Source organism: Meleagris gallopavo, chromosome 4 (assembly GCF_000146605.3).
Source record: "Meleagris gallopavo isolate NT-WF06-2002-E0010 breed Aviagen turkey brand Nicholas breeding stock chromosome 4, Turkey_5.1, whole genome shotgun sequence".
NCBI classification, from domain to species: Eukaryota; Metazoa; Chordata; class Aves; order Galliformes; family Phasianidae; genus Meleagris; species Meleagris gallopavo.
Window position 1 is genome coordinate 13770559 of NC_015014.2, and position 10090 is coordinate 13780648.

The following is a 10090-nucleotide window of genomic DNA, read 5'->3' on the forward strand; positions in this document are numbered from 1 at the left end:
CAACACCGAATCAGCCAACTAAAAATCCCACTACCAAAAAATATAAAACCCTTTCAAACTTTTGCAAATGGAAACAGAGCGGTTTTGCATATTTTACTTTGTTTTCTGTCACTGTATTATAAGTAAGTAATTTTCCCAGATTTCTGATGTTTTTGCTAGTAAAAGGGAGGATACAGACTGCAGACCCAAATGTTGCATTTTGTAAGCGTGGAGAGGAAGGGGAGCTTTCTCTCACCTCCCTTGTTACATTGCTTTTTCTGTACCTGAGAGCTCTGAGCATTGTGCTTTGCTGCAGGGGCTATGGGTGTTGATCTAAACTGCTTCACTCAGGTTTTAAGTTCTTAGTTCTTTGTTTAGGAGATGGAAATTGGAAACCCAGGTTTATATTAAATACTAGCCCAACAGGTGATGGAGAAAGCAAAGCATGTCCTTGGTAAGCAGCATAGTACAGCTACTGTGGGAAGCAGGCTGGGTCAAACGGGGAGGTGGGTGGGTGTTTGCTCAAAGACAAGCCTCATCTTTTCCTAAAAGACAGGTCTCAGCTGCTAGCATAGACAGACTGGTTTTAGGAAAGAGAAAACACAAGACATACAGCTAGTTGGTTAAGTCTGACAAGCAGTTGTTTACAATAGTCAGCTGCAGCAGCAATTGAGCAAAGGCAGTTAAAGCTCTAGGAGGCAGGTTCTGCTATGGCTTGATTTACAGAGAGAGAAAGAAGGGAAGCTGTCTGCTCCTTGGGACCACTTGAGAGCGTCACTTAGCAAACATGGGCAGACTTGAGATGACTCCTGATACTCCTCACTCTTTCTCCTGTGGCACATTAGATTTAATATCATGAAAAAAACCTATTTTTGTCTGAGAAAACTGGCAAAATTTGTTAACATAAAAGTCACATTACTCCCTCTGCATTGAACTCCCATAGTCCAGCCACTTGCATATGCAGGAAATTAAACTGAGGTGTACCTCAAGTCCTGGGCACAAACAAGATTCACTCTGAGAATGCTTTGCTGGTGCTTATCTCCAAGGGAAAAAGCACTCCCAAGAGTTTTGTACTCTACCTGTGGGGAGAATGAAAAGGAGAGAGTAGCTGCTGCTTGGGATCAGCTCTGAAAATGCAGAATGTTCCTGCCTGCCTTACTGAGCTCACCAGAGAAATCTGTGAGAAAAAGGGCAGTCTGCAAAGCACAAAGCATGGCACTTCTACACAAATAGCATTCCAGGCTATGGCAGCCCAGCACTGCTACGCAGTACCCACAATCTCTACCTGAAATCATCCAGGTTTTTGTCAAGGGCACATTTCAAAAAAAAAAAAAAGAGTGAAGGTCCAAATTCTGCTTTTATTTCTCACTGCTCTTTTCCTCTGCCCAGAGGGAAGCCCGGGATGTTCACCAGATGCTGGCAGACTGCCAGATGAGGAAGGGTGGCTTCTCACAGGTAAGTTGCAACCTAGGATGTTCCTGACTTTGTGTCAGATCCAAATGTTACCTTTAACTCCCAGTCAGCCTGAGACTCATCTGAACCATGGAAGTTCATCTCTTGGATCAGTTTTGCCCAGTACCGCCATGCTCTTCTAGTATGGCGTTAGGACAAAGCAGGCCAGCCTGGCAGACTGGGGAATAGCATAGGAAGATGTTTCAGATAATTTCTGTTTTGCCCTTCTTCTTCTTTCATAACCTGCAGTAAAGCAAGAGGTTCTGCATGTTGAAATCAAAGGGATTCATAACCGAGAATGGAGTCCCTAGTTTTTCAAAACTAGCTGAAAAGCAAAGCTAAAGCTAGCCTGGAACAAAGCACTGAACATACTGTTTCTTTCACAGATGAAGGGAGGACACAAGAGAAATTCAGAAGAAGAGACTACAGTCACACTGAAGGCAATACCACAAAGCCACAAATGCTCAGAGAGCCAGAAGGTGTTGCAGAAATCTGATGAGAATGAGCCTGAATGGCAAGAATCCTGTAAGATCTTAGGATGACCTTTTCCTATAGGGCTTGAGAAACCTTAGGGCTCTGTGTGGTACCTCAGTCATTCCCTTGCAAAACTGGAACTCAGTATTTTTTAGTTAGTAGGTGGAGAATATCGCAAAAAAATATAGAGCTGCATTATCAGAAATTTTTCTGTGTCCATACAGCATTGAAACTAGAGCTGGGCAGTGAAATGGCCTTCCTTTTCTATAGGAAATTTATCCTACAGAAAATTCTCCATTTGTAAGTATTTCCCTTTTTCAGTCTTGTCTACATTTTGATTAAAGAGCTCCTGTTTTTAATTGAAAGCTGATAGATTTAAATAATAATCAACAATTATTTGTCAATGTCAAGCAGAATGAGTTCTACTGGCATTTGACAGCCCTCAGATAACATATGAAAATAATAACAGACAGAACCCACATGCGTGTAGCCGCGGTATTTCATTTTAAACAAAAAGTAGGCCTTTAGCAGAAATTTGCAGTAACCACTGCTCGTGTGGGAAGGAATAATAGGTAGTGAGGATGAACTAAAAAGGATAATTTCAAAAGCATTTAGTTCATAGCCAACTCCTTTCACTGCGTGAAAGTAAACTTTTCAAACTTCAGAAATGAGTGGGAAGGGCTTTTGCTACTCAGTAAAATTCTGTACTGTGCAGAACATCAGCACAAGGCCAGGGTAAGGCTTCTTCTTGCACAACAGAACTGTACTATGGAGAGGTAAGCTGATCTGAGACCTTGGAAATAATACGAAACATGAAAGAAAAATATTGCATGAAACACTAAGGGCCACTCCAAATCTCCCTCCCTTCCTTGAGGTTGGACTTGATGATCTTGAAAATCTTTTCCAACTTAAGCAATTGTATGATTCTCTGAAAGGCACAGTCCTTTCATCTGCTTCCCTTTCATACAAAAAAAATCTCATTGATCCAGAGCCCTGCTGCACCTTCTATTGTAAAGAATCCAAACAACAGGATCAAAAATGACAAAACAGTATGAGACTTACAGTAACATCTACCACTGCTACCAAGTATGTCCCGAACCCTCTACTTAAGTTACTATGATGACTACATTTCCTTCTAGGATCTCTCATAGTAACCACATACCTCAAAGGTGATTTTTCAGCATGACCTGAGTAAAAAAGATACTCAACTTGATTCCTTTTGAGGGAATCTTGCTGTGCAGCTTTTTCAAAGACTGGAAAAAAGGGTCATAAGCTTAGTACACAGAAAATATTGAGAAATACCCTGACACTCTGCTTGCCTTTGTTTCCAATCAGGTTCAAGTTCTGCTCCTCACATTTTCCTTTCCTGGGAAGAAGGAAAACTGAAGGCAAACCTAATGCTTTTTTTTCCTAGTTTCTCCTCTACTGTTCAGTAGATGGCAATGCTGTACTACCGTCTGTCTCCACTTCAGGCCAAGGCTTTTGTTCTTCTAATTAAAAAAAATGAATTTGATTACAAAAGCTCAGAAAGTACTAGCCTAACTCATACTGAAGAGCTGGTTACTCAGCAAAAACAAACAAAATAATATCCAGCCAAGTTCTCTACTCCACAAAAGAGTTACAGCAACACTCCCTTCCCTTTGTAAAGCCCATAAAGATTTTCAAATCCTTTAGAGGATTAATTTGTGGTCATTTCAGCAGTTTTTCTGCCTCTCCAGTCTGCTGAAAATAGAAACAAAAGTTTTTGTTCATGTATTGCTGTGGCTTTTCCAACGTTATTTCACTACCTGCAGCGTAAGATCTCTTTTCCTCCTGATCATTATCAAAATTATAAAGATTGGGGTAAAATTCCTGTCTCAGTGCACAAATTAAATTGAAAGGCTGAAGGGCCACTTACTTCTCCCATCCTTCTTTCTCCCACCCTCTCCAGCCTTTCAACGAAGACATAATAGTACCACTTGTAATTAAGCGGGGATTTTAATTTGACAAAGTAATTGTGCTTTTTTTTCCCCATTTCATTCAAAATGTCTATGGGTCAGCTGAAAACATTTTCTTATCTTATTGAATAACTGTTCCTTCTTGCTCAGGTCTCTGCTCACATAAAAGGTATCACAGAAATTTATGTCTGAATCAAGAGTCACATGAAACAAAACCAAGCCATTTCTAAGTACAAAGATAGAACTCAGATTTTTAGCTGCTGAAGGAATAAGAACTGGGCTCTTTTAAATAGTAGATGCCCAAAAGTGGTGGGAGAGAGGTGAGAAGTGACTTCCAATATAGGCAACCTAAGATGCCTCTTTGAAAATAGAGGAGGAGAAGTACCTTAGTTCCAGAGCTCCCTCCCTCCACAGTAACACCATTTGTGCCTAGTGCTGGGACAAAGAGAACCTAAAAGCTCTGAAATATGTTATTCCTCAACTCCAGCAAACAGAGAGATGGCTAAGCAAAAGCAAGCTTAAAACTTGCCTGCTTGTTCACTCCTGTATGATTGCTTTTCTGTTCCAGTGCGGAAATCCAAGGCAGCAGATGAGAAGAGACGCTCTCTTGCACGGCAGGCCAGAGACGACTACAGGAGGCTTTCACTGCAGGGAGCCCACAGAGGGAAGCAGGCAGACATATCCAAGAATGCCACAGCAGGAGATCGGCGACCGCTCCAATACCCTCCTCTCCCACCCAAGCCTAAACTTCCACCTCCTGTGATGGCAAATGGCAGAGCAGTTAGGTGAGAAAAATGTGCACTGTTGAATGGAGGGGAAAGGGGATGAGATTCTTCTGCTCTGGCAAGGGCTGGTTGAGATGGCCAATGCCTGTTCTCCTCATGCAGAGAAAACATTCCACAGGGAAAAATAAGAAGGCTAAACTATATTCCAGCGTAGGGTATGAAGATTGTGACAGAGTTGTTGATTAGTGATAAGGTATATTTGTTCACTCCTGGAGATTAACCATCAGACTGGAATTCTCACTGACATGATTGTTCACTAAAATAAACTCCCATACCAAAAACTCCATTTCAGTGACCTAACTGTGACAGTTCCTATCATGCTAAACAAAAAGCAATTCTTGCCAGGATCCAAAAGCTGTCATTTTAACTTGATACGCAAATCACTGCCTTTTGTAACAGGAAAGAGGCAATCCAGAGGACAATCTCTAATTCAACTGAAGAAAGCATCATCAAGTGGTTCAAAGAGGAGCAATTCCCCCTTCGCGCTGGTTATCAGAAAACCATAGACACGATAGCACCTTGGTTTCATGGTGAGTCCTGAGCGCTTTTGCCCCAACCCAACTATTTAAAGAGTTGTTTCTACTAACAGGGCTGCTATAACAGACTGATCCCAGGAACTTTTTGAAGGTAGCTAACTAAGTTTTCAATTTTTAAATATGTATGATAGTTTGAATTTCTCTAATTATGACAAACATCAAGTTAAATTCTTAAGAGTGAAAGCCAGATCTTCTCGACTTCTCATAGCTAGTTGTAACAAGCCTAATATGCTGGATGTAAAAGAGTTAGCACAAAGTACAGTTAGCTTGACACCATGGTCTGCTACCAGCAATGGCAGTACCTTTCTTGGACTGGCGGGAAGAAAACATGCAGGGGATAGAAACATTGTCAATTAGTTTTATAATGTTAAAGAGGGTTTCCTGGGAGAATTGCTCCACCTGCTCCTGAACAAATGCTTTTCTCGCTTCAGTTCTGTGTTGTGGCTTTTAACAGGTATCCTAACCTCTAGGAAAGCAGAGGAGCTTCTGAGTAAATCGGTGCCGGGGAGTTTTCTGGTCCGTGTCAGTGAGAAAATCAAAGGCTACGTGCTTTCCTATCGGTCTGCAGAGGGATGTAAACACTTCCTTATTGATGCCTCCAGTGATTCCTACAGCTTCCTTGGAGTGGACCAGCTACAACATTCAACACTGGCTGACCTTGTTGACTACCACAAGGTGAAGATCTAGCAATGCACTCATTAACTATTTTTTTTATCTATTTGCCTCAGGGCAGTTCAAAATAAGAAGGATCAGATTCAGTTGATATCATGTGGTTAACTAGTCCCATTTTAGCTTCTATTGGATATTCTATGCGATGTTCCAGAAGGGTATGTGAGCCCAGTGGGGACAACCAAATACATCTCAGATATCTTAGACTTGAATTGCTCCCCCTCGAGTGGGCAGAACACCTTGTACAGGGCTCAAGTTACTACATGTTATTTAGCAAAATTGCTGATAAGGCAATACGTGACAGCATTCAGACTTCTTATCATTTTCTCTGTGATTGTCAAGTCCCAGCAATTTTAATAAATAGCAAATAGTTTGTCTCCAGCTTTAGAAAGAAAAAGGACAAGGTATATTTATAATTTCAAAGCAGGCAAGGTACGATATGGAGCAAAGGTAGCACATAATGGAAAGGAAGGAAGGCGGCTGTCAGGTCCTTATGACAATACCACCAAGTGTTTGCTAGCACTGACTGCAGTTGCATAGCCTCCAAGGTCTAGACTATGCATTCATTTACTGTAAGATCTGTCCAGAGACAGGACAACCATTTTGCCTAAAGGTTTACATAAAATTTATGCTTCTTTTAAGTAAGTGCCTAGCATAATGTAGATGTGATTAAACTAAACTGGCTGATGAAGAAAGTATCTATGCTGAGTTGCTATGTGAAACTCTATCTGGGCTACTTCAACCTGCTTCTTGCGTAGGTTTCATAGTCCAGGCTGAATCTGCTGAAAGCAGGAGCTAGGCAACTTACTGGCACCGGAGCTGGAAGATTTAAAGCCTGGCTGTGAATGTCTGTATTAAAGATAGAGTCATACCCACAGTCTGTAAAGAATCCTATGGATTCTACTACACTACAGCAGATGTGAGTAGAAGCAGGGCAAACCTACCTGGCTAAAGTGCTCCGGTGGGTTCTGCTCATCACCCACTGGGTGACCATGAAATAAGGAGAGTTCCCAGCATGCATCTACTACTGGAATCGAGAACAGGATGGGAAACAGAAACGCGGTTTCCAGGGAATTCTCATTATAAACAGGTTTGCCAAAGCAGAAGGCACGTGTTCACTGCAAGATCCACTCCCACCCCTCTCACAAATACAACTCCCACTTATGGGCACCCCACCTGCACTAGTGCAACTGCAGCAAGCTTGCAGTCCCGCTAACTTGCTTGCCACACAATCCTCACTCCAGAAATTCCTAGGCAGGACAGCATCTCACGCTGTAGAAGCTGCTTATATTACAAGATAAGCATAGCTGTTTCCAAGACCTACCAGAATCATGTCACCGGATTACCACACCAAGCACAGAAGTTTCCTTGAAGGCAGAAGCCAGCCATGCAAATCTGCTTCCTGAATTCCCAGGGCTCTGCGACATATCACACAGTGAGATTAATAGGTCCACACAGTAATGGAGTGGCAATATATTGTGATATTCCAGGTATACTGGCCTGTTTGAAAAGTGTTTAATTGTATTCTCTGTCTACAGGATGAACCCATTACTTCTATGGGAAAGGAGCTATTGCTTTACCCATGTGGTCAAGAGGACCATGAACCAGATTACATCTCTCTCTTTGAGTGAAACTCCCAGTCTCATTACGTAGCCCCGTACCATTTTCACCAAGACTGGACTTCAAACTGGAAGTGGCTGACGCTTACCTGAAACTTGCCATAGGTGCCTCTATTTCAAATCCTTCACAACAAAGCAGTGGGAGAATAAGTGCTGTCACAGGCTTATTGTTTCAACAGAGTTAAAAGATGCATCAGCCCAGCAAGCTACAAGGCACGCAAATACATCATGAACGTGGATTCGACAACGAAGTATCAGTTGAACAGAGACAGATTAGATGATGAAGTATCAGCCGAACAGAGATTTTTGCAGATTTCCTCAGGGATATGTATGTTCAAGCTGTGTTTCGCTCTTGAATGCAAGGTTGCCTGCTGTCTGGGAAACAGATTGGTACCTAAAATTGAATGAGATCATAGCTTCCTGAAGGCACCAAACAAATCTGAGAAGTGAATCAGTCTTGATAGTAATTTGTTTAATGTGAAACAATGCTGTAAAATGCTGTGCCCTTGGAATCAAGGATGTTCAAGTAAAACATCCAAACACACCCTTGGTGCCTTTCAGTGAGATGTGTTCTCCGAAGAGGGATTTTTATGAAAAAATACATTTTAAAAATTCCTTTAGCCTCTGAATATAGACTATGAATAGTTCTCTAACCTGTATCTAAATCCCACGCTGGCTTTTCTGCCTAGAGGGCCATTAACTTTTTGCAAGTGAGTGGAAAAGGGATGCAAGAATTTGTTAGGAAGAACTGCATTCACAGAGCCTAAATAATGTAAGATATAGGGCCTGCATCAGTATTAGTACAGTTTACGGAAGTGTGTGCCAGTAAGTAATGCTGTTTTTCAGAACAGAGCTATTTATTACAAGTTATGTCCAGATTATTGGGATGCAGATGGTGTGGACCATATAACAGAACTTTTTCTTTCAACAAAATGTTCTCTCCTTGTATCTGTTATACTGCTCTTAAACAATTCAGAATATTGAGGAAGAAGCTGAACAGAATCACATAAATTTATCTTCACCCAGACTACTTCAATTTGAATTGTTTCACATGAGAAAATGCACAACTTGAGATTGTTGTGCAAGACTGCTAACACCATCATTTGTTAGATATGTGACTGTCAAAGAGTAAGCAAGTACTCACTTGTTTACCTGTTCTCTTCCTTCAACTGGATCAGGAATACCCCGCTTAACAGAAGCAGTCAAAAGCTTCAGTCTTATATTGACCAGCATTTTGCAGAACATAGATTAGAAGAAATTCTTATTGTCACCTGGTCTTAAAATTTACAATCAGGCTCATAGGTGGTTTCCACAGAGAGCATAATCTGCACTCCAGCTGCAGCATGTTTAAATAAATAGAAATAAAAACCTTAATATAAATTGAGATTCTGAAAGTTTAGATTGTCAAAGTAACAACGGTAATGGGACAAAAGATTTAAGGAACTTCTTGAGCATTATATCACATATATGAAATAGATATTTTCAACATAATTGACATCAATCATGAGAAAGGACACTAAGTAGCCTGTAGGGGGAAAAAAGCTATCCTTCCCTCTTCTGAACTGCTTCTTCTGAGAAATTGTAAGTCAGAGATTCACAGCACTAGAGAATACCTTCTCATATTCTCAGGTGAACATAGCGATTGTTCTGCTGGAGACAAATCATAAAGTATTTTGTGTATGTATGGGCGAGTAAAAATCAGACAAAGTCTGTTAAAAAGGTAGAGTCTGAGAGCTTTCTGAGAGAGAGAAAGCCTGAGAAACAGGCTGTTAACTTGCGGAATTAACGTGCCGGTTTATTTGGCATTGACACAGCAGGACATGACAAACATGACCAGCTGTGTCTCTAAGATCCATAATGGGCCTCTTCACTGTTTGGACTGCTGACAAGTGGATACCTTTGTATTATAACTACCTATTTGCAAGTTACCCTTAGAATGAGTGGAGGAAGGAAGAATCAGAGATGCTGGTTTTATTCACATTGTGGACTTACTCTACAGACTTCCTTCTTCAACGGATGTTGTGCAAGTATTACATGGGTAATAACATTTGTAAACTACTTGCTGAAACAATTATGACAGCTGAAAGGACATGTCAATTTGTTGAGTCAAAGGCCTTCATTCCTTTAGCCAGGACATGTAGAAGTCCTCAAAAAGTAAACCCAGAAATCCCCATGTGACCTCTCCAAATATCAGTAGTGACCTGTATTCTCTCCCCAGCTAAGATCCTGTTCCAACTGTCATTCTGAGAAAGATCACAAGCTGTCTGTTTCTAGGGCAAGGAAGGTAGAGAGGTGCCTACCAAAAGCTACATTGATGTTGGATGTTCATATAATCAGCATGAAAGACCTCCACTTGTCTACGGAAGTGTAGGTAATAACAGCTTCCCTTTCTCTTATTTCCATATCAGTACAGTCTCCATGCTTAACCAAGGCCTACCAGACTTCTGCTGTGATTAGATTTTCCTCTGAATCTCATTGGGGTGGCCAATGACTGTGGGCTGGTGCTCTCATCACTGATTCAATCCCACCTTTTGCCAAACTACATTCTGCAGCCAAGATACAGAAAGTGCATAGACAATATTACTCCTGGCATCCCTATGGGAAAAGACATGCAAGAAAAATCACAAGTTATCTCAAAA

General features: G+C 41.2%; 1 protein-coding gene across 1 annotated transcript; it reads left to right on the forward strand.

Annotated features, from left to right (window-relative positions):
• Positions 1–1281: 1281 nt before the first annotated feature.
• On the forward strand, positions 1282–7995 carry LOC100540221 (SH2 domain-containing protein 4A). Its single transcript, XM_010709579.3, has 6 exons — positions 1282–1434; positions 1818–1956; positions 4411–4627; positions 5027–5157; positions 5618–5838; positions 7371–7995. Exons 1-6 carry the CDS (start codon positions 1393–1395, stop codon positions 7461–7463), a joined length of 843 nt encoding a protein of 280 aa, XP_010707881.2. The 5' UTR covers positions 1282–1392; the 3' UTR covers positions 7464–7995.
• The last annotated feature ends 2095 nt before the right edge of the window (positions 7996–10090 follow it).